Source organism: Cygnus olor, chromosome 3 (genome assembly GCF_009769625.2).
Source record: "Cygnus olor isolate bCygOlo1 chromosome 3, bCygOlo1.pri.v2, whole genome shotgun sequence".
NCBI lineage: Eukaryota > Metazoa > Chordata > Aves > Anseriformes > Anatidae > Cygnus > Cygnus olor.
The window spans coordinates 2,858,760-2,882,344 of NC_049171.1; the positions used below are offsets into that span (position 1 = coordinate 2,858,760).

Sequence of the window (23,585 nt, forward strand, 5' to 3'; positions counted from 1 at the left end):
CTGTTCTGTGTCAAAGGAGTGAATGAACATATGAAAGAGGATTTGTCCTCAGGATGTTCCTTGAAGAACTCTACTTTTAATCTTCCTCCAGTATAATCTCACTCTGATTTAGGGTGATTTTCTGCCATCTTTCCTTTAGCCAGAGTCCTTGTGCTAATTAGAATCTTTACTTTTATCACAAGTAGTTTCCCATCTGACACTAAATCAAATGCTTAAGTTTTTCTAGTATTAAAAGTCACAACAGAGCTGTTCAGTTAAGAATATTTAGAAAATTAAGAAGGGCTGCTAACTCTGTCCAACCTAGGGAAACTCTCACGGACACTAATGTTGCTTAAAGTGATGTATTGTGGCAGTCTGTCAGATGTAAGCGTTATGTCTGCTTATTTATGCTGAATATTCAGGGACTCAACTCCTCGTTTGGTAGCGTGAATTGAACTTAAATGTCACAGTAGCCATGGCAATTGTGTTAGTCACCTGTAATATGGCAGGGCGTTTTGTATTTGCTGTGACTTCCTCTGCAGCTGGGCTATACCGAGTGCAGAACACAGTTTATACATGTAATATAAGGAATTTCTTCAGAAAAATAAGATTAAATGAATGTTAATTCCAACATTTCTTCGTTCCAAATGTTAAGGAGGCAAAGCCTACATGAGCCGTTTATTCTGTGCTTTGTGAAATTTCTTTACCAGAATTGGAATCTTTTACAGGAACCTGATGGTCTTGTTGCTAGAAGTCTGTCCAAGATCCAAAAGAAACTTTTTTTTGGATACTTGTCTTTTCCTATTTTACTGCACTGGAAATACAGAGGCAGTTAAATCTCTTTCTCTCCATCTCGTGTGCACACACGCGTACACGCAGGCAAACACACCACTTTACACGATGTGTCTGCTTGGCAACTTGTGAGAGTTTTGCTGGCACTTGGGAGAGACCTGAAGGAGTCAAGTGCAGCATTAATGTAAGTTCCCAGTGGCTTAGAGGGAAGCTCATTACTGACCTGGCTTGTGCGTCTTGTTCATTTACAGTAACACTTTAAATATTTAATCGATCTCTCTTTCTTTCCTGTCATGGACCATTTTCCCTCAATTGATTCCTTTTTGGGGGGCAGGGATGGTTGGAATGCATTTATGTTAGTGGAATTCTATCAATTACACACGTTAAGAGGCCAAATACAATAGGCCAGTGTGGAATTAGGCTAAGCTTCATTTTGTATTTTTTGTCCCAGGTTCTCAAAGCACCACAGAAGTACTAACTAGATAAAGGTGAGGAGCAAAACTCTGCTGAACGTTAAAATACCTCCTTAGTGCCATCTGTTCTGGGTGTTCTGTCAAGGTGAGGGATGGGATGCATCCTAACTGGAGGGAAGGGAAGGTTGCCATGAGAAACACCACTTTTTCAAGCCAAAAGGTGGGTGGTCTTCTTGGTTTCCATCTCCTGAGTCTCCTCACCAGGTCAGGCGATGCTGAGGTACCGTGGTTGTACAGAGATTTTGTACAAGTTTGGCTTGTTCTTGATGAACACGATATTGCCATATAAACCCTAAAAAAAGAGAACTGCGGGTTGTTTGCTTTTCACCTAGTAAGGCTTAGAGAAGATAGTAAGAAAACTTTGGTAGCTGAAGGCAAACACTTCCAGTGGGCAGGCAGAAGGGGGTTTCAGCAAATGCGCTTTAAGATGAACTAACAACACGAAGAGCTACTTCTGGGCCTGTCAAGTTCTTTGCCATTCCCGGTGAATGTGGAAATCACCTTCAAAGTGCATAGTGCTCAAATGGGATGAAATCCACTGCACGCTTCCTGAGTTGCTATTGATTTTAATTTTATTGACCAGCCAAGAAATGCTCGGGTACCTCAGATATACACTTCAAGTATTCCTGTGTCATCTGGTTTTGTGCTGTCAGTCTTAAATCTAAATGTCCTCAGTTACCCGAGATAACAAATACACATCAAACCAACCCAAACTTGTCCTGTTCCCTGGTAACTTAGCATGAAGTGTTATCCAATAAGTGTTTTTCTTCAAATCGCAGTGACATAGTACGTAGGAAGGAGGAAGGCAGGTTCACGCTCTATGGGAACAAGGTATTTTCTTGTACAGGTGTATTTGCTTGTCAGCACAACACTTTGTAATGCTATCCATTGTCATACAGCTAAAATGTTCAGCCTTTGAACTCCGAAGCTAGTATTGCCTAACTACAAGGACCAGTATCTGTGCAACTCCATTTATGTTATTACTATTTAAGTAAGCATTTAAGTAGCAGGCTCTGAATGCAGTTAAACTGCAAAGACAAATGCTGCTCTTGTCATTATTGATGGTATTTGTCCTTGATACAAGTGCTGTATCTCGGGGAGAGGCGTATTCACGCAGTCGTCCACTGCTGACTTCCCTGGCACCCTTCATTTCAGTTTTGTTTGGTAAGTGGTGGAGTCTTTGAATGAAGATGCAACATTTCAATTACTCCTCTTTTCTTTCCTGGAAACTGTCAAGGGATAAGAGCCGTGACTGTAATTGAAAATATCACTGCAAAGCCGCAAAATTATTACCACTGAAATTAAAATCTTATTCTTTTACTACTATTAGGCTTCACCTTGAAAAATCATGCCTGAGTTTCAAAGAAGGGAGCATCATGGCTACTAATAATCTTTGAGAACTTGTCAGATTTACACCACTCATTTTCCTACATGTCCACAAAAAGTGTATTAATTGCAAACTTGATTGGCTTTGACCCGGAATCACCTCCAGAAATTTTGGCACCCAACTGAGGGACCTAACACAGGAATATAGATGATGGGTTCTTCTGCAGTCATTGAAGCAGTACGGGTACCTCTGGATGGCAAGGCAAATTTTAGGAGGGCTGAATTCCTCTCTGGGGTGAATTTCTTTTGACATCAACTCTGGAAGGGATCATGCTCCTAAGGTCAGGTTATCTGGGAGGTTCTTAGCGTGCAGCTGTTCCTACAGCTCTTGTAGAGGTTTTAGATGGAGCCATCCTCCCACCAGCCACCCTTTACTCGGAGAAACATTACAAAAATATTCTGCATTCACAGAAGTTGACTGCTGAACTAGCGAATGGGTGAAAGAGGAGAAATTCCTTCCAACCTCAGCCTTGCAGGTGGAGCTGGATGCTCCACGTTTCAGGGATGTCTGTCAGTCCCTATCAGAAGCCTTTCCCTCAACTGACTGATACTTCAGCAAGCATTAATTTGGGGGGTGAATTCTTCCATGCCAGTTTTCTGCCTCCTCAGACTGATATTTTTAAGGACCCAGCCAAAATTGTTCCGAGAAGGAAGCTGGAGAAAAACATGTTGTTTTCAAAACTAAAACATTTCTCCCAGCCTGTCTACGAGCAGCTCTGGTACCTCCCTGCTGCAGAGCAGGGACCTGAAATTCTGTAAGGAGGCGTCTTCTGCGCACGTTCTGCTTTTCTGACCTCCCTGTGGAAATTTCCCTTACCTTTCCTAATCTACAAGCATTTAAAAAAAAAAATCCCACACATTTGCAGAGATGTCACAGCATTTAACAGCCGAAGCCTTCAGCATCGAGCTGCTCCGGCTGCGTTGCCGCAGCTTGCTTTCCACATCTCCCCATCAGCAGGGATGCTCCTTCCCATTGCAGCTGCTGTTTGCTCTTTGCAAATTTGGGAGCTGGGTTCTCCTGGGGCTTTAAAGCAGCAGTACCCAATGCGATGAGGAGGGACAAGATGCCTGGCTAGAGTACAAAAAGGAAAGAAAGCAAATTTGGTACAGGGAGAAAGGAGCAGGGGGGGATGAGGAGAGGGGGATGAGAGAGCTAATGGGATTGGCATTGCTATGGGCAGCTTGGACACATCAGGGAGGGAGCTGGGAGCAGGAACCTGATGGGAGGACGCCTCTGTAACCTGGTCTGGGAGTCTGCAGGCTTGGAGAGGGGCTGGCAATGGGTAGGCAAGGAGACAGGCATGAGGAAGGGTCCAGAGGGAGATCAAAACCACCTGAGGATGTGAGGGAGAGGCATAGTCTAAGCATGATTCCCAGTGTTTATCTCAGTCCTGTGTGAAACCCTCCTCATAGCACCACAAGCCTGCACAGAGCCTAAATGCTGACCCCCAGGCTGCAATATGCACAGCTGCAGCCCTTCTCTTTTTCCCTGTACCTCATTTTAAGGTCCTATAGATCCAGCACCTCTTTATTTCCCAATGAACACACAGCTTTAAAAGCAACAAACGTGTTAAACTCGCCACTGCAAAGCACTTCTTGCTAGACTTTAACCCAGCCAGCCCAGTGAAAATTCACTTTTTCTGTGCTAGGTATTGGAAAGGAACGAGATACACATGCTTCCAGAGAGGAGAAAGAAAGGAAATCAAGCTGCTTTCATGTAGTCTTTGTAATTATTTTTCTCCTGTTGTTCAGAATTCAAGTTAAAAAAAATAAAAAAAAAAGAAGGGGGAAAAAAAAAAAGAAGAGGACTCTAACATTTACTGGCAGTAATCATTTCACCATCTGCTCAGGCGTGCTGCTTCCAGAACACACGTCCTCAGCTGCTGAGCAGTCAGCTCTCTGCTCCCCTTCCTTTTGGAGACAGGGATGCCAGCAGTTCCTAAACTGTAACAGCATGAACAAAGCTTTTTTTTATTATTATTATTTTCCCCTTTTTTTTTCTTTCTTTTTTTTCTTTTTTTCCAGTCGCTGGAATTTTTGTCCAAAGGCAGGAGAGTTAGGACTTTTCACCATATTGTTTCAAAGACTGAGCTGTTCCCCCTCTTGCCAGCTCTTCATCTGAGGGCATATCAGTGGCGGAAACATGGAGAATATTAATGCTTAAATATTTTGGGGTGCCCCAAAGGGGTTTGCTGTGTGGTGGAACCCCACTGACTTCTGGGCTGCTCTCAAGGGTGGATTTAGCTCGTGTTTCTGTAGCTGTACATAGGGGAAGCTTTCGGGGTACACTCAGACCTGGGCATTGGCACCTCTGATTTCTGCTCCCCTGAGCCCTAACGCAGGGCTCAGCTCCCCTCTTTCTGATGGCCTCTTCCTGTCATATTCTAGGTGGTATAGCAAAGCCACTGCCGAGCTGTTCGACCTCTCTGGCAGCCCAAATCCAGCGTCGGAGCATGGCACAGAAAGCAGAAGGAGGTGCACCTAGCTAGCAAACGGGCTTTGCTGGCTCCAAGCAGCTCGCGGTGCCGCCCTGCGTGCTCCTGCAGCAGCGCCCTTCAGCTGATGCTGAGCAGAAGCACTTAAGTAAATATATGGCTAATTTAGAGGGCAGAGGGTAACATTAATTAGCTCATCCTGTCCTTGACTGTTTCTGTGTCACTGACTCCCTAATCTATGGCTCTTGCCTTTTCTGTTGTTGTTTCTCGTGGCAATAATAACCCGAGATCTCAGTTTGTGCATTTAAATTCAAAATGAAAAAACATCCATCAGAGAAAGACCCTATTCAATTTTCCCACTGTATAGCCAATGCTTCACAAAGAAATGAGCCAGAGTGAATTCCGAGCCCATTAGGCATGTCCCAGGAGGCACGAATCTATATGCTTACAGATGTGCTTACAGATATATCTCTGCATTAAGAAAAGAACAAAACCCGCTTGACCGAAGATATTTGTTGTAAAACACGATTTAAAGTGCAGCTTTGTACGAAGAAGTGACTCTGTGGGATGGCTGCGTGTGATTTTATGTTTGTTTCACGGCATCAAGATCAAATTTGCTCCTTTACAAGCAGAAGAAATGTTATTTGTGTGTCAGCCTCACGCGCTTGCTCTGCTTTCCGTGAGCCAGGCTTGATGGGTCTTTTCCCATCCAGGAATCGGGGTTTCTGATCAGCATTTGATCCGGCTGAACTGTAATGCAGACTGCAGAGGTAATGGGCAATTGAGGCTAGAGCCTCAAAAACACTTTGGGAATATCCCTTGTTTCCAGCACGGTGTCTGTGGATGTGCATTAGCTTCCTTATTTTCACCTCTGAGCACGCTGTGATGCTCGGATCAGTTCTTTGCTGCCATTTAAGAGAACATCAGTCCCTTTGAGAGAGATTTTGAGTGAGATTTTGATTTTGAGTGAGATTGAGCGAGTCGGACGTGCTATTTATAAAAGGGTTTTGTGAGCCAAATATTTATCGTTCCCACAGCACAGGGGTGTGACACGGGGCAAATCAGAAGATAGGCAGGGAGGATGAAGGGGCTGGGAAGGGACGAAATGGAGGCTGGAGGAGAACACGAAGAGGCAGAGAAAAGAGGAAAAGGGAAACAAGGGAGACATTCAGGCCTGAAGGAGACCCTGAATATCAGCACCTATTACAAATTTTCCCTGCGCATTGGAAACCCATCCACCGACCTCGTGTTGCTGTCACCTAGATGTAGATAGGAGCTCCTGTAGGGTCATCGTACCTCCCCTGATGATTACTGTGTGGTGAAAGGGATCATGAAAACCCCCAGGAAGCTTGCTGAGCTTTGAGAACAAATCTTTTGTGTGCTGGGGTGGGTGGGTGCCAGCTACTCGGGGCGAGGTGAGCTGCGGCCCCACGTGGGCTGTGCAGGACGAGCTTGGCCGTGGGGCACAAATGCTGCATGCACTGGCTGAAGAAAATTCATCAGAAACGGTCTGTGCTCAGGAGATTGGGAGAGAGCTCTCTGAAGAGCTTATTCCTTCAATGGCAACAGGGATATTGCAAGTAGGGGCTCAGGCCAGCAGCTTTGAGACCATCTGTGGTGTCAGGCCTGGTGGGAGAGGCCCCGCTGACCTGTGGTGTTGGGAGCATCACTCCAGGAAAGGGGAGAGGGCAGAAACCCCGACGGACACCGAGGAGGGGGATCAGGGTACGGCAGGAGAGCCCCATCGCTTCCCTCTGCTTGCTGCAATAACCTAAATGAACAGTTCCGAGATTTTATACCGCGAGCCGCTTCCTAATTAGGACGAGCTTAAAAAGGGCCACTTGGCATCCTTGTCGCCGCGAGCCATGTGCTACCTGCAGCAGGCCAACTCCAAAATGAAACTGATTTTTTCTCTTACCTACATTCTGCATTCAAGCAGCTGCTCCTAACAGGTGCTTGCTCTCTTCCTAGCAGATGGCAACAAAAAATGGGTTTGTTGGCAGGTTTTGCCACAAAGCAGCCTTCTTATCACACATATTGATGTGTATACAAACATACACGCACGCTATCAGGCTTTCAGTTAAAAAGTAATTCTCCTTCTGATTTGAGGTCAGCCACGTGGGGTCCTAGCGAGAACGGCGCCTACTTTCCTCCTTTGTTGCCTGGGTCTAAAGGCATTCGTGGCTTAGCTGCCACATCGAAATCTGGCAAACATTTGCCCATTAGTTTGCCTCCTCTGCTCTATCTGGAGGACCTTGTGGGAGGAGGAATATGTTAGGTTTAACTGCATTCCTCCATATTTATCAGCGCATCTTTAATAACTCGCACTGGCTTAAATAATGACGAACTAGAAAGGCAGCAGGTTTGAGGCAGGGCCTGCCCTGATGTTTTTCTCTTTGCCATTGTTTAGCGTAATATAACAAACACAGAAAGCAAATTATCTCTCTCCTTAAATAAAACAAGCAACTGAAAACTAACAGTGGAAGAGAGACGGAGCAAAACGGTTGAACAAAGAAATATAACTGCAGCATCTTATCGCCAGGAAACGCACCCGGGGCTCAGAGTGCTAAATGTGTTCAAAGCTGCCTTGGGGAAGTGCACGGGGAGAGCATTTGTTCCGCGTTCCTCACCCGAAGAGAGACAGCTGTCAAACAAATCCTTACATCCCGCTTGTTAGCTCGGATCCCACCTCCCAGATTTTGCCTGGTAAGGGCTGTAAGCTCGACAAAACGGCGCAAAGCGGTGCCAGATTCGGGGGGCTACAGCATCGCCCCAAAGCCCTTCCCTAGCGCTACTGCTTGCCGTGGGAGTAGCACCAGGAAGACCCCATACTCGCTCTGTTTTGCTGTTCATTTCAAACAAACAGCCTGAGCCAAGACAACCAGATGAGGATGACATCTGGCTATCAAACCTCTGCCAAGTCACTGCTGTTCAGTAGCTGGCAGGGAGATGATGTGCTGCAAATGCCAGGTTCTCACTGAAACGCAAAGTGCATTCCCTGCATTTTCTTTGCTTCCTCTCCAGCCACGATCAGTTTGGTGTTTTGTTTTACTAATGGCCAAATGCAAATCTCCCTTCCAGAGGCATAAAATCCACTTCATTGATGCTAGAGAGCTTATCCAACAAGTGGGATTTGACCCCAAAGTCCAAGATGGTCTTGTATTTTCAAAGCTTGCTGACATTAACTTGTTGACTGTGTTGCGCTCATTCAAACATCCAAGCTCCTACTGTGGGGTGTGTTTGTGGGGAGGGTTGTTAATTGCTTATATGTGAGCAGTTTGTGTCTAACCTCTTGCAGAAAGGAGTAGGTAGAACTTGGGGCAGGTGGACAAGCTAGAGAGGCTCTGGAGGGCTCTTCCATTACCATATTTCTCTAAGAAGTTGCACCCCTTTAGTAAGAAATCACAATAGCTTGTAAAAAAACATACTGCAGCATGTGAAAGGAATCAATCACTAATCACAGGTGCACAGAGTTAGAAGATAGCTCACAAGGCTCCATGTCCTACGTTGCTTTTTATCGTGTTTGGGAGCAATTTGGTCACAGCGACGCAGGGGAAGCTCATTCTGGGCTGGTGTGTGAAGGAGCTGGAGCTGCATGATGTGACCTGTTCCCTTATGACGGGTTTTGTTTTCACCCATCCCTCCATGCTGCTGTACTCTCAGCATTTTTGGCAGCTGCCAGAGGGCATGAAAGAAATAACTACACCGGTTTTTGCAGCTGATATTGTGGCCGAGTGTGTTTTCCCCCCTCTTCTGGTAAAATACTTTTGCTGCAGGCGGAAGTAGCCAGTTTGCAGAACTGTAGAAGGAAAGTAATTGTATTAAATAAATATGCAGAGACAAAGCTGGGGCTGTTGAAATGAACTTGCTTTGCAAAGCGTGCAAGGCATATTTCTGCTTTTCTAGTCAGCAGCCAAAGTTCAACTTTGCCACGTACATGCAGGCTTCAGGAGCATTGTGCTTTCAGTCTGTGGGCTTGAAAGCAGAAGCCATCTGCTTTTGAGGGCCCTCACACAAGAAGTGGGTATTAATGCTTGAAAAATAACTCAAATCTTTCAGGTTGCCTTTGGTGAACCAGTTTGCTATGGAAACTAAGTCTAATTTTCATGGTCCATACCAAAATCTTCAGTGAAGTGAGTCCACGGATGGGTAGGGATTAGAGAAATCAGATTAATTGTGGCTTGTTTTGGCAACTACAGCCATACTGGTAACTTACCAGAAGTTTAATCTTCCTAGATAGCTTGTATGGAGCTGATTTCAGAGCAATGTTCCTTGAGATATGGCCCTAGTGAGGTGATGCAGTGAGTGACACTGGATTTAGTAGATCTCCTTGACCCCAGCTGTGTCCATTTCTCCTTAACACTTTACCAGTTTTGTCTGTTTTGAGACATGGGCTGGATCCTGGGGTTTAATTCTGTAGTCTGACAGGCAAGTGTCCCAGGGACATTTGGGGTGTCCTGGAGAGGCATCTTCTGGCTTCTAGATGCTGCTCCAGTGGGATGGGGGCCCCTGTTAGTCTTTTGTCGGATCTGCCAACCTCCTGAGCACGTCTCAGGTACACCAGGCTCACTGCGGGAAAAATAAAGTGTCGAGCTAGCAGCATTACTCCCCCTTCTGCTCTGAGATCAGTTGATTTCAGCATCAAAAAAGCAAAACCAAACTGATCTGTATGGAAATTCAGGATGGTACAAGCTTATTCAATGGTGATTTCATCTGCTGGCTCCAGCATAGATCTCATAAAGAGTAAATTCAAGCCATAACAATTTTTTTGCAGTCATCAAAAATACTGTCTGTCTGTGCTAGAGTAATAGATTGGGATATTTTAAATTAAAATCAAATTTGATTGATGATTTGTCAAATATGGGGGTGTGTCTTTGCATTGAAAGGTGTGTGTGGATGCTGGTACTTAGCTTGAATCAGATTTGATGCTATGTAACTGCTCAAAGTGAAATGTCATTCTGAATATCTAGCTGAATCTATGCTTTATATATCTTTAGGAGATGTCCTTATAACATGTCCTTATAAAATATCATGCCCTCATAACACTTTTCGGGTTGGAAATGAGGAGACATTTCTTCCCAGAAGGAGCAGTCAGGCACTGGGACGGGTTGCCCAGGGAGGTGGTGGCGTCACCGTCCCTGGGGGTGTTCAAGGAAAGGTTGGACGTGGTGCTTGGGGACATGGCTTAGTGGGTGACATTGGTGGTAGGGGGATGGTTGGACTAGGTGATCTTGGAGGGCTTTTCCAACCTTAATGATTCTCTGATTCTGTGATTCTTCTTGTAAAGCAATCAGTTAACTTCTGGAACAATCATGTCTGTATGGTATATTCATATCCCCACAAAAAATAACTTTCTTGATATTATTCAAGTACTTAAGAGCAAAACTTTTTCCAGAGAAGATAACAAAAAGCTATCCAGGTTTCCAAAAGCATGTGCACAATTATCGTTAGTAAGCAGCTTAACCAACCTGAAAGCAAACGCTAAACGTTCCAGATCTTAGTCTTATTAAGCTTGTGTGTTTCCTACCACTTAAAAGTCTATCAAAAACCTAAAGATCTGGGAAAATGAGATTTTCTGGAAGGCAAGCTTTAAAGTTTACCTCCTTCTTTTCTTAAACAAGAAGGCGATGCCTCTATTTACATGCTGTTTCTGGAACTCAGACGGAGTGAGTACATCACTGCTGCAGTGTTTCATGGAACATCCTTTGTTTATTCACACTGTGCCACTTTTAAACTTCAGATGTAAACAACAAAGGCTTCTTTGTGTTTCACACTATCTCATACTCACTACCTTAAGAAGTCCAAAGCCAAAACACTGTGGAATTTTACCCTCCTCACACTTTCTTCTGCTTGTTGGATGCGTTCTTCCATCCTTTCCTATTTATAGTAGCTGCAAAACTACTTATCCAATTAAAATGTGCTCTGTTCATTTTCTTTTGACTTTTCAGTCCTTGGTATGGGATTAAAATTGTATTCCCTGGTAACCATTTCAAATATAATTTTAGTAGTAATTATGCATATATTCAATAACAGAAACAATTTGTCATTCTGAAGGATCCAGATTGCTTTAAAGTGGTCGACCCGTCTGTGATCTGCTACACAGATGAAAATCCAGAAAAAAATTTGCCGAACTCAGTTGGTCAGATAGAGAGGTCAGTTGACCCAGGCTGGAGAGGCAGCAGCTGTCTGGCAGCACACAAGAGAGTACAGCTTCCATTTCGAACCAGAGTGGGAAGTTCAGTTGGAAATTTCACAAAACTGGAGCAGCACTGACCCTTGAGAACATCGCGCTTCTGCTGTCCCCTCTGCCTTTTTCACCATGGGGAAGGGCCTCAATTTTACGTTTCATTTGACATCCAGTGGCCAGGCTATGAGCTGTGTCTGCATGAATCTCATGCTGGATCCAGTTCCTCTCTGCTTGCGGATGCCTGGGGGTCTGGACCCCTCCTCTCCTCTCCTCTCCTCTCCTCTCCTCTCCTCTCCTCTCCTCTCCTCTCCTCTCCTCTCCTCTCCTCTCCTCTCCTCTCCTCTCCTCTCCTCTCCTCTCCTCTCCTCTCCTCTCCTCTCCTCTCCTCTCCTCTCCTTCTCCCGTTCTGTGCTTATCTCCATCGGAAAGGCAAGGACAGGTTGTCCAGGCACTTTTAGACACTTTGCTGTGTTGCATACAGTCCTGACCTATACATATAATCTAGATGGAATCTTTTGAAGATAACCAGCGTAGCATGGTGGTCATCTTTTCTTTTCCCAGGGAGCAATATCTTCTTTTCGTCATGCCATCCTCTTAAGCTGAATTTAAGCACAGAATTGAGATCTGATGAGTCCATCCATTTAGGTAGAAGATTTAACATATAGCACAGGAGTGTTTAAGCAGGTTTAATCAGAAACTCAATCTAACTATATTTGTTTGGGACAGAAGGTGACATTTGTTGAAACCTCTGGCCAAGACAAATTGATTTGCTGTAAGTTGCTAGGAGTTTTTGTTCCAAGTTAGATCCCTTTGAGAACAGCCTTTCCTTATATAAGAAACCAGCAACTGAGACTGAAAAAGACTTTAATGATGACAGCACATAGTTTAAAGGGTGAGACTAGTGGTAGGTGTTTTAAGAGAATTGTTGTTCACTCTACGATATCCTCCTGTGGCTGAGAGAAAGCTTGGCTGAACGAACAGCATCACCCAGATCCCCTCGACCTCAGCATGGCCAGAGCTTCCCTTGCAGTCTCAGCTGACTTAGGAGCTGTGGGGCATGTTGTATCATAACTTTCTTAATATCTGTGGTGACTGTGGTAGCTTTGGTCAGGATCCTCATCACGCCAAGCAGTAGTATCGGGATCCTCATCATGCCAAGCATATGCTCATAGTAAGAAACAGCGTGTGCCCCACAGAGTGGGAATTAAAAAAGATGAGTAGCATTAGTGCCACTTTGATAAATGAGAAACAGAAGCAGAGAGAGAGAGACTGGGAGAGCTTGTTTTGCTGAAAGTCACCAGGGCTTTCAGAGGAGAGCTGGGTGATAGCTCTGCTGCTCGAGGTAGTAGCCTCTGGGCTTTCACCACGAACAACTCTAAAGAGGGTGGACAATACTATCCAAATCATCTCCCAGCTTTCTGAGGAAGGGATGGTTTAGCGTTACATGGTCTTGAGAGGCTGAATAGAAAAACAGAGCTTGTTATTAGAGGCACAGTAAGTGGCAGAGATGACAGGTTGCTCAACGATTTCTATTATAAGTAACTTTTTTCAGGCATTCTGATATACCAATTTTTCTGATTTCAGAAGTAAATTTTTGTGCTTGGTGTCTGAAAGTTTTTCTCCCAATTACAGCTGAAGTCTCTTCTGTATTTTTCAGGATAAGTTTAGGAAGACATAGATTGTTTATACATCTTAAAAATTCATATCTTTCCTGAGAAGCCATCATGCCTATATATTGTGGAAGAAATACTTGATATAAATCCAATGTTGATTCCAGTGAGAGCAATAAAATGATAGCAATGTAAGAGTAGAGCTGAACCGAGCCCTCTACCTTAAACATGTGAAATGAGCATTTTTACTTCTACATTGCAACTCCCCTTAAATGAAAAATAATTGGAGTGCCTTCCATTTATTGCAAAGGATATGTACACAAGAGAGTACCTTGCATCATGCAGGCTGGTCTGCACTTTGCAGCGAAGCATGGCTTGGAGATAACAGAGCTAATGGAAGTGGTAAAGTCAACACAGCGTTTAAATGTGGAGTGTTTTCCCCTGCTCACAGACAGCACGGACTAGCCTCATCTTAGCATTCCATGGCTTCTGGACCTGAGTTAGCTTCTCAGCGTCGTTCAGGTCTGCACAGCATGGAGATACCAGCTCTGGTTTGGACTGGACTGGTAGATTCTGCACTAAGCTTCACTGTTGACACATGGGCTGTTATCAGTGGCCCCATCTCCGTTTGGACCCATTCCTTTTTTGCTTTAGGAACACAAGAGTAATGGATGAGAGTTCGGTGAAGAACAGTCTGCTGTCTCAAACCGCAGAATAGATTTCAGCTTTAGATCACTGGAAGTCAGAACAGGGCATGTCTTTTCTTAGCCATCATAAATTATCCATGCAGGATGTACAGTAAAAGGCTGTTTGGCTGCGTTAAAATTGGCTAGACAAACAGAATTTCCATCTCTCTCAATGGCTCCTTCAACACCTAATTAGTTCCCAGATGCTAGTTGAGCAAGATGTCTTTTATCTTTGCTAATGTTATCTTCCTATACCTCCTAAATGCCCCCTGGTGCCATTCTTCACTTTCATCTCTCGTCCCTCAAGAGAAGGCCGGACGGGTGTTCAGGAAGCTCTATTCTGAAGGTCAAGCTTGTAAAGACTGTGGGTCAAGTTGATCCTGTTATACCAGCCAGTACCTGGAGCAAAAGCTTTGAATCCAGAATTAGACTGATGTGATGGAGAGGAGGATACGACTTCCTTGCCGTGCACGTTTCTAGGATCAGTATCCAACAGGAAAAAATAGAACCACAGATTTTATTTCACTGTCAGTTCCATTTAATACAATTTAGGACAAATTCAATGTTCGTCTTTTCCCATTGCTAGAAGGTGCAAAGAAGTCTGTCCATATAAATCTGCCGTTTCAGCTGGCATAACTGCTTGTTGTGGGCAAAGAGAAAGCACACTCAGATGTAAAACAGCAGGAAATATCAGACTGCACCCCTGATCCTTCCTGGTCCCTCAGAGCATAACCACTCAGCACCTCAGTTATGTTAATATCCAGGCTATCGGCCAACAGTGATTTACCTTGGCAGGTCTGATTTATATCTGAGCCCAGCAATTCTCTCCCCTCTGGCAGGAATGAGTGACCAAACAGCCTCCTTCAAGCTAAGTATTTATCAGAGCAAGCAGATCTTCAAACCAACAGAGCAGACTATATATATACATACAGCTTTCCCCTAAGGCTCGTGAAGCCGTGTCTCTAGCTCGGTTCAGTTTACTCAGTTCAGATGATGTGCTCTGTTGTGTGTGTGGTTTTTGTCAATAGACTCAAAGCTCCGACACAGTCAGTTTTGCAGTTTAATAGATTAGAATCAATCTGTTCTTCAGCTAAGCACTTTGCACCATCATCTTTTAAGTATCTGTTGTATTTCTTTCTTATCTGCATTTTCCCTGTGCTGCACTGGAAAACTACCCTCGTATAAACAATTCCAACAGACTCGTGTAGCAGCATTTCTCCACTTTGACCAGGTTATGTGTGGATGTGTAGGATGATTATGTCTCCAGATTTATCCTGTAGTCACACAGCAGCTAGTTTTCTATCGCAGAAAAGACCAAGGCAAGTTGTGAAGACAGCAAATTTCACCGTTTCTGCTCTTAGATCCATATGCCCACACTACGGAGCATGCAGAATTTGTACCAGCGCATTTGGATCATTCCCAGTTTCAGTCATGCCCAATTCGCAGCTGCAAAGTTCTGAGTTTCGACAGCTTCCCTGCGAGGGTATTAATAATACTTAGAAATTACATAGCACTCCAAAACCCTGTGCAAGCATTAGCTAATTGTGTAGCACTCCAAAGCCCTGTGCAAAACATTAGCTAATCAATTCTTGCAGCACCTATCGAGTGTATCAATATCCTCCAGTCCCTTGTGCAGAGAGGTAAATGGAAGCAGAAGAATGTGGACACCTGCTCAGAGCCACGTTTTCCTTTGCTCCGATGTCTTCCTTGGCAGGATCGTGCCGCCTGGCTGGCTCGCTGTGGGCGAACACGTGATTTCCAAAAAGAGGTCACCTCTGTGGATGTGAATGCAGATTTTACCAGCTAGACATGACTTCAGCCCACTGCGGGGCTCTGCTGAGGTCACTGACATTGATTAGATTGGGAAAACCAACATCAGTAAGTGACATAGAGAAGGCTGGGCCAAGCACAGCAAACTGTTAATGTCAGCTAGAATAACAGCCAAGTGTTTACCGGCGTGGTGATCCAGCTGACTGAAGGCAGCACAAAGGAAACACTTTAAAATAATATATCGGTGAGGTGATGCATCTAGGAGGCACACCTACTGCCGTCCTACAGAGGACTGAGTCCGTGCGACTAATTCCTGCAGGCCTCCTGAAATAACACAGCTCCTTCACCCCTTAGTGCTTCCAAACAGAAGAACCCAGCTTCAGGATTTCTGCTGATGATAGGAAATTTTGGGTAACCAATACAATATGGGGGAGCCCTACATGTTTTACACAGGCTGGAGCACTTAGCATCATGAGGTTGCTTTCCATACAGTTTGACACCAAGGATGAATGATGATCCAGAAGCACAGGCTATCACAGGTGTCAAGGTTCCTTGCGGCGTTTACAACATCAGAGATTTTACAGGGAGCATTAGAAATGCAGTAGCTTTGTGGAACTCGCTGAGACATGAGACAAACTGGGTATTTCGGCTGAGCACAGGCTGTAAGCTTGCTTTTAAAGTGCATATTGAATCAAGCGCAGGATGATGCTATTTTTATTAAAAGCCACAAAATGCTTGAAACCAATTAATACTCCACTGCTTTACTAATGCCTCTGCTCAGAAAATTAAATGCTTTCATTTAACAAAACCAATTCTAAAGCTTTTTCTGTCAAAATTATAAGTGGGTTCAACCCCTCCTCTAAACTTCATGAACTGTGCATTTTCAGCACAACTTACCAAAACGACAATGACTTCCAGTCCAGTCCTTCAAGTATTTGGAGGTACAAGGGAATTGTGCTTTTCTGGCACAGTTCATTCCCAATTCTTAAGGCACTTTATGAGCACTAGCTACTTCCATCTGAATATAAACAAGGAGCCAAACACCTTGAATGTGTTGTTGCCATGCTGTAATGTTAAATGATTAAATATTTTGACAGACTTTGGCTCAATATAATCAGCTGGCTTCAAAAAGCTGAAGCAGCAATTATTGTCAGTTCAGAGGGCAGCAACAAATCCAAGTGTAGGAGCACCGCGTGCTAAATACAGTTGCTTGGGAATAAGTGAAGGACAACCCTCTGGTTACACCGGTTTGGTTTATTCCTTGGCAGTCTACCATATAAACTCCCCTTCTGAGGACAGCATTTCACATCACCTAGCACAACTGAGCTGAACCAGTGGAACAAACTGATTTCACTGACATGCAGGCTGTGCTGCGTCCCAGTGACTCCATGCATGGCCTTTGGGTGACAAAGCGAGAACATCTGGAAGATGGTACTGTCTCTGCAAAAGACGAGGATGTCCCTTAAAATCTTTCTAACTGCATCTGCACATCGTGGGTACCCCTCGTGATGGCTGAGATGGGACTGGGAGTACTGTTTTAGGTGGCAGATGGTTGGATAACCAACTGGCAAAGTGCAAATGGAAGAAAAAAGTAGGGTTTGATTGCTGCAGTCCGTGGTGGTGTGTGTCCAAAGTCATGTCTACTGATAGTTTGTGCCACTTGGTCATCCTGTACATGCACTGTACGGCAGCAGCTCTGCTCTAAACAGTGCCTGAGTGCACACCTCCAGCCTTGGTGCCACCAGGAGGGAAACTGCTTCTTGTCCAGTACATGCTGCAGAAGTCCAAATATCTTTATCTAGGAGAACTGCTCCAGTTCACTGACCCACTAATGTATTTTCCTTATGAAAGCTGAGCATTTTCAGAATTGGTTCTAAGGCAAAGCATCTGCAAAGCTTGAAGCATCCATGAAGGACCTGACACAGGCAATACTATAGCAGGAAGCTTCATACTGCCCATGTCTGCGTTCACAACTGAGGAATTTGGGATTTCCCTGCACCAGGTCCTGGTCACAGCTTGGTGGAGCTGTCTCAAGAGGTTCAGAGCTAATCACTGAACAGTGGCAGGTCAGCACACCCAGGTGGAAGTTGTCTACAGGTAGGGAAGGAACATAAATCAGGAATTGCTTGCACACCAGCATCTTGGATAAGCTGTGGTCTAAACTGGCCTTGCTACTGAGGGAAGGGAAGGTGGGCTCCTTCTGTGCTTAAGAAGCCTCCAAGATGATCCGGCAGAACTAAAGGCATTTTGCACTGCAGGCTGAGTATCACAAGTCAGTAGACATGCACAGAATATGGTGTTTCAGAGAAGAGTCGATGTGACTTTAGAAGAGGAAACTCTTGTCTTGCAGGCGTAGTTTTCTGAAGAGATCCAGTGTGTTAAAGGCAGCCAGATGCTGTGGATTAAGAGGAAAGTTTCCCTTCTGAATAACTGGTTATAGACAGGAAATAAAAGACACAAATAACATGGCAGTTTTCACAATGGAGGGAGATTACCAGGTATCTGTCTTGGGAACCTGTGCAGTTCAATATCCTCATAAAAGAGCTGGAAAAGGGAGACAGTCGACAGTGAGGTGCTGCAATCTGCTGATGGTATAGAGTTATTCCATGTAAGTAAAAGTGGACATGACTACAAAAAGTTGCAGAGGAATCTGACAATATCAAATGTCTGGGCAATAAAATAGCTGCTGAAATTCCATGTCGATAAAAGTCAAGTGCAGACACAATGATAGGGTTTAAATTAGCCCGCAAAAGAGGTCCTGGCATCATTGCAGATGGTTCTTTGAAAACGTCTGCTCAGTGCTCAGCAGAGGTCAGAAAGGCAAGTGGAATGCAAAGAATTTCTGGGAAAGAGATGGCGAATAAAAGCGAAAATGTAAGTACACCACTGAGTAAATCCGCAGTGATCTTGAATAGAGTGCAAATCCAGTCACCCCACCTCAATGAGGCAGTAAAATAGAACCAGAAAGGATGCAGAAAAGGGCAAGAAGGCTGACCTGAGTTATGAGTGGGGAGTCTAAACAGCCTCAAACCCTGAAGCCTGCAGAAGAAATGACTGAGCAGGATTAAGGCAGAGGTGTAAAATCAAAATCTCCATGGACAGAGCGAATAAGGAATTAGTTTCTGCAGCAGGTGATGTAATGACATGGTCAGGCAACAAGTTCAAAGCAAACAACAGGGAAAACAAACTTTTGCAGGTTACAGTAAATTGGGAAACTCATCAAACAAAATATTTTACATTCCAGAAGCACAAGTTGTTTAAAAAAGTGGTAGTGCTGTGGTTCCCAGTGCTGGCTCCAACACGTTCATGCTCTAGCACCTATCCTGATGTACTGAGTTGGCCGTGTCCCCTTTGTCTTTCTTGGCTGGGCAGGACTTGGGTTCTGGTTTGGTTTGGCCTCTGTCTGCTGAAGCCTGCCAGTTTTTTTGGGGGCTGGATTATAGTCTGCTAAAGGATGGCTGTGATCTTGCAGTATGATCTCTTGCATGACAAAAGCCACAGAAGTCCCTTGAATGAATTAATGAATTAGTTCTGTTTGAACTGCAGTGGAATATTTGGGTAGAAAAAAGATCCAACAGTATTTTAAATTTTTTGCACTGTGGAAAAGGTCCCAAGGGTTGATTCCACTCTCCCTCATTTGGTCCTTCCCATTTCTTCATGCAGATGCTGCAGTAGCCCTTTTGGCTGCAGCATCGTATTGGGAGCTCACATTGGATGGCTCAGGAATCGTGTGGACTAAAAAGCGAGGACTAAAAAGTCTGCTAGAACAGGATTGTTGTCAAATTATGTCTGCCTCGGTGGCAGGAAATCAATCAAGAGTGGGCTGATTTACACCTGCCAGAGCCAGCACATCATGAACTTCATCATCTTTCCCAGTGATGTTTTTATCTTTGCACTGACACAGTAAGTGCGAGGAAAATATTTTCCCATTTAAAATCAAAACATTCAAGGTAGTGTTTGGCAAAGTGTTGGAGCCTGGGGTTCCCACTGCCTCTGAAAAGAGTGCTGGTATCTTTTGCTAATGACCAAAGTGCAACATAATGAGTTGTCTTGGGCTTCTGCTTTATTTAGCGTGCAGTGTTTTAATAGGATGTTAGTAATTCTGAAAGGGATAAATGATGTTTATGCCCTCTTGTGGTATGTTATTGAACAGAATGGATTTTCTAGCTGACAAAATTAGGCCAATGATGGAAAAGTCCCAGGTAAAAATCTGTAACAAATACTGTTTTGCACAGTAGAAAAATATCCATCCCTCCAGCAGCATCCTCATGACTCAGACAAGGGGGGAAGCCAATTTTGCATGCATTTACAGCAGCAAGTAAATGACTAATGCCCATGATGACAGAGTTTGTGCCATCTTTCTGCAGTGAAGATAATGTTAAAAGTGCTTTTCTTTGCTAGAAATGTTAGAAAGTAAGTGAAATACTGCTTCTAAAAGCAGCTATGTTGACACCTCATTGTTAGTGGTTGCCAACCTGTTGTGATACATACCTTCATATTTTTTATCTTCTTTGCTAATACAGCTGACGGGTAAGTAATCTGCTTCCCCTGGGACAAAACCTGTCCCAAAGATGAAAAACATGGTTCAGGGATGATATGTGGGAAAATATGGCCAGATTCTGTGAAATTGGACTTGTTATCCCTCTGTGTTCAAATACAGGATCATACCATGAATGAGCTAGTCCACAGCTTCCTAACCATAGAATCATGAAATGGTTTGGGCTGGCATGGACCTTAAAGACCATCGAGTTTGAACCCCCTGCCATGGGCACGACCCCTGCTCCCAGCCCAGGCTGCCCCCAGCCCCATCCAGCCTGGCCTTGGGCACTGCCAGGGATGGGGCACCCACAGCTCCTCGGGGCAGCCTGCACCAGGGCCTCACCACCCTCTGAGTGACAAATTTCTCCCTAATGTCTGATCTAAACCTGCCCTCTTTGAGTTTAAAGTCTTCACCCCTTGTCCTGTCGCTACACCCCCTAAAAAAGAGTCATCAAGTATGTAGAAGACCATTATGAAGAGGAAGGGAATAATTTCCTTTCCACATCCATGATGAATATGACCAAAAGAGTGGGTTTAAATGAAAATTGTGGGCTTAATCCAGGCTAGGCTTTAACCTTTCTAACAGGATGGTAACTATTAGAATGGGCTCTTTGAGGGACCTTGAGTATCTGAAGATCTCTGAGGAACAGCTAAATGTCTGCTGGGTGTAAGGTGACTATTGTGAGTTGTATCATGAAGAAAGAAGTTGGACTAGATGACTTACTACAGGTCCTTCCAGGTCTGGTTTTGTGCTGCTGTGTGATGGTTTCCTTTTATTGGCTTTATTTTTCAGTTTGATAAGATGACACATATTTGTCTGGTAATCAGTTTATATGCTAACCCTTTGTTCTTAAAGTTGATCTCGCTGTCAAGCCTGGCTGATAGCAATGCAGCTCTACCTACGTCCAGTGCTTCAGAGGTGTACTTTGCAACAGCAAACACTGTAGTCTGACACCAATTAAAGTGCTTATTAGATTATCATGGACTGCAGTGAACATGAGTTATGTCCCCACTGAGATGAGGACTGGCTCCAAAATGTTGGTGTTCACCAGTTTCCTTAGAAAAGAAAGAATCAGTAGGTGAAATGTATGGCAATTCATGTGAAAAAAGAAGTTCCCTCCATCAGAAACCTTTCAGGAGTTTCAAATTCGGTTAGGGGATATCAGAAGTTAAAGTCTAATTTAAAATCCCCACCCACATTCCTTCTTTTCCTGCAAAGTGATTACTGCTACTGGTCCACGCGTTGGCAAATCTTCTTTCAGAGATGAGCCATAATTTGCCTTAAGAGTACCTTCTGGCCATGGTGGAAGCGTTCGTTTTGAAGAAGGGGTTTGCAGCAACTGTGAAAAGAGCCCAAATGTTCTTATTTCCCACTGACATCAGTGGGGCTCAAATTTCATACCGAAACTCTTCTTGGCATGAGCCAGTTTGGGCTGGAAGAGACATTTCCAAGCAAAGGCACCTGCCAGGTAAAGTCCTCAGACCCCTGCAAGGCAGCTCGCCAGGCTCGATCAAAGTCTGCTCTGCTGCCTCTCACATCTGTTTTCCACTTCTGCTGATGGCACCACATCCTTGCCTGGTGTGGCTGATAAAGAGGAGAGAACGAATGTGTGTCCAGAGCAAATTAAACAAATGAGCCATTAAAACTGGAGGGCGCACTACCTCTTCTCGCTGACGTATGCTTTGGTGCCTGCAATGTGTCCTACTGAAATTACGTGTGAGTGAGGATAAAGGGCTTTCAGGGATGTGCTACAGCTGTGGTCCAAGCTCTGAGAGATGTCTGTGGCTGCTGCTGAGAGGAAACCTAATGTCAGGCATCAGCAGAGAAGCCAACAAACCACTAATGGCTCTCCATGTTGTTTCTTGACAGGTATTGACAGAGAGCGGTTTTGGGGCCATCACAACAGAAATCCGCGAGGCTCCGGAGTTCTATTACGCTGAAGATTACCATCAGCAGTACCTCAGCAAGAACCCTGACGGATACTGTGGCCTCGGGGGAACGGGGATTTCCTGCCCGATTGGGATCAAGAAATAGCCTCTGCTCGTGCCACCACCTCCACTTTGTTCTAGAGGGTTGTTTGGAAAAGGTCTGACAGCCCCGATAGGTCTTTCAGCACGCCCACAGCATCAGTGCATAAAGATTTGGGAACCCTGATGGGGCGTGGCTTTCTGTAATCTGAGTAGCTTCCAATTCACTGACATTAAAAACCAAAGCAGAGTCAGAAATTGCACCTGTTGGCAAACACAGCTCCTTGCTCTGTGCAGTTCCCTGGGTTTCCTTGCATTCTCATAATCTGGAGAGGAAAGAAACTTTTAAAAGTTTGGCTTGAAATGCTGCTAAAGAGATGAATTAGGGGGTGGCTGCACCTGTTATCCACTTTGCATAGCAACTGCTTATAGACATCCTTATTTTCTTGCATTAATGAATTTGCTCATGCTGGAGCTTTGACTTCTGGAGACATGGCTGGGCTCATCTTAGCTATCACAACCCCGTAGCTTGATGTCTTTGAGAATGATAAATTTATAAGATCCATAATTCTCTTACAATTCCACTTTCACAGCAACATGTAATATCACCTATAGTGCCTATTTTCAGGAGCAATTTTAGTACCAAAAAAAAGAAAAAATTGTAATGTGATACTTCTTTTTTTGGCAGTTCCAAAAATGTATAAACACAAAAAGAAATCAATTTTGTTTCCTGCACTACAATAAATTATAAAGAAAGGAGAGAAAAATGTTGTCTGCAATGTGTTCCGTGTCTCTAAATATATGTCTGGAAAACATATCCAATATTATAAAAAGCTGCAACCTACTAATTAAACTAGGGCTTTTTTATCTGTATTAAATGTGCAAGATAGCGCAGAGGAGTATATTGGCCACACTGTAACTCAATTATTCCTATGATTAATTATTTGTACTTCAATAACTTGTGGAGCCAAGGGGGGTGGGGGCTGTCCGTGTGTGGGGCTGTCCCTGCCCCAGTGCATGTACAATAGCAGGACAGCCAGAAAGAGGCAAAAACATTCTTTTTATGGATGGGGATCTCAAAAGACTAAAAGTTACAGTGGAAGGACATAGCGGATGTAGGCAATATACTATATGGATGCTGGGTATAATGGGATATATATATATCTTATGGAGTAACCTATGAGGATGAGCAGCTTCAGTAGGAGAGATGGGGATGGGTTTGTCCCACCTGCCCAGCTTTTTGCTTATGATACTTCTCAGAGCAGTGGGAGATGTGGGCTCTCAGGCGTTTCCCGTTTCGGAGGCTGTCCTAATCACTGCGTTTGAAGCTCATGTGCCGTTGGTGCCTCCTCAGAGGTGCATAAAGGAGCAACTTTGCTTTTCTTTGGGGAAAACGTGCAGGAGCCTACTTCGATGTGGCACTTCAGGGCAGAGGAATGCACAAAGGTTTTCTTGAGGGCCAGATGATGGGGATGTGGAGACACACCCACAGCATTTCCCTTTGGCTAGGTCTCCATCGCACTCCATATCCTGGTTTGGTGTGTCTTCCTGCTCACTAGCTCGATTTTTAGGCTCAGAAAGACCCAAAACAACTCCCTGAATGTCTGCTGCAACTACCCAGCAGTCCAGATCCTGTCAAAAGTCTTCAGGCTTGTAAATACACTGCTGCAGTCCTGCATGCTTTGTCCAAAGATGGGCAACAACCCCATGCCAGAGAATTTAGCTCTCCATCTTCCCTTGCCCCTTGGCTGGTGCTTAGT

The 23,585-nt window shown here is 44.4% G+C and overlaps 1 protein-coding gene across 4 annotated transcripts in view; it reads left to right on the forward strand.

The window, feature by feature from the left end:
• Nucleotides 1-22,538, forward strand: part of MSRA (methionine sulfoxide reductase A) — a 277,042-nt gene extending 254,504 nt beyond the window's left edge. For all 4 annotated transcript variants that reach the window (XM_040551819.1, XM_040551821.1, XM_040551818.1 and 1 more), the window contains one exon: nucleotides 21,728-22,538. In XM_040551819.1, the coding sequence (XP_040407753.1) occupies nucleotides 21,728-21,892 (165 nt within the window). In that variant the 3' untranslated portion in view covers nucleotides 21,893-22,538. The remainder of the gene's footprint in view (nucleotides 1-21,727) is intronic.
• Nucleotides 22,539-23,585: the final 1,047 nt, after the last annotated feature.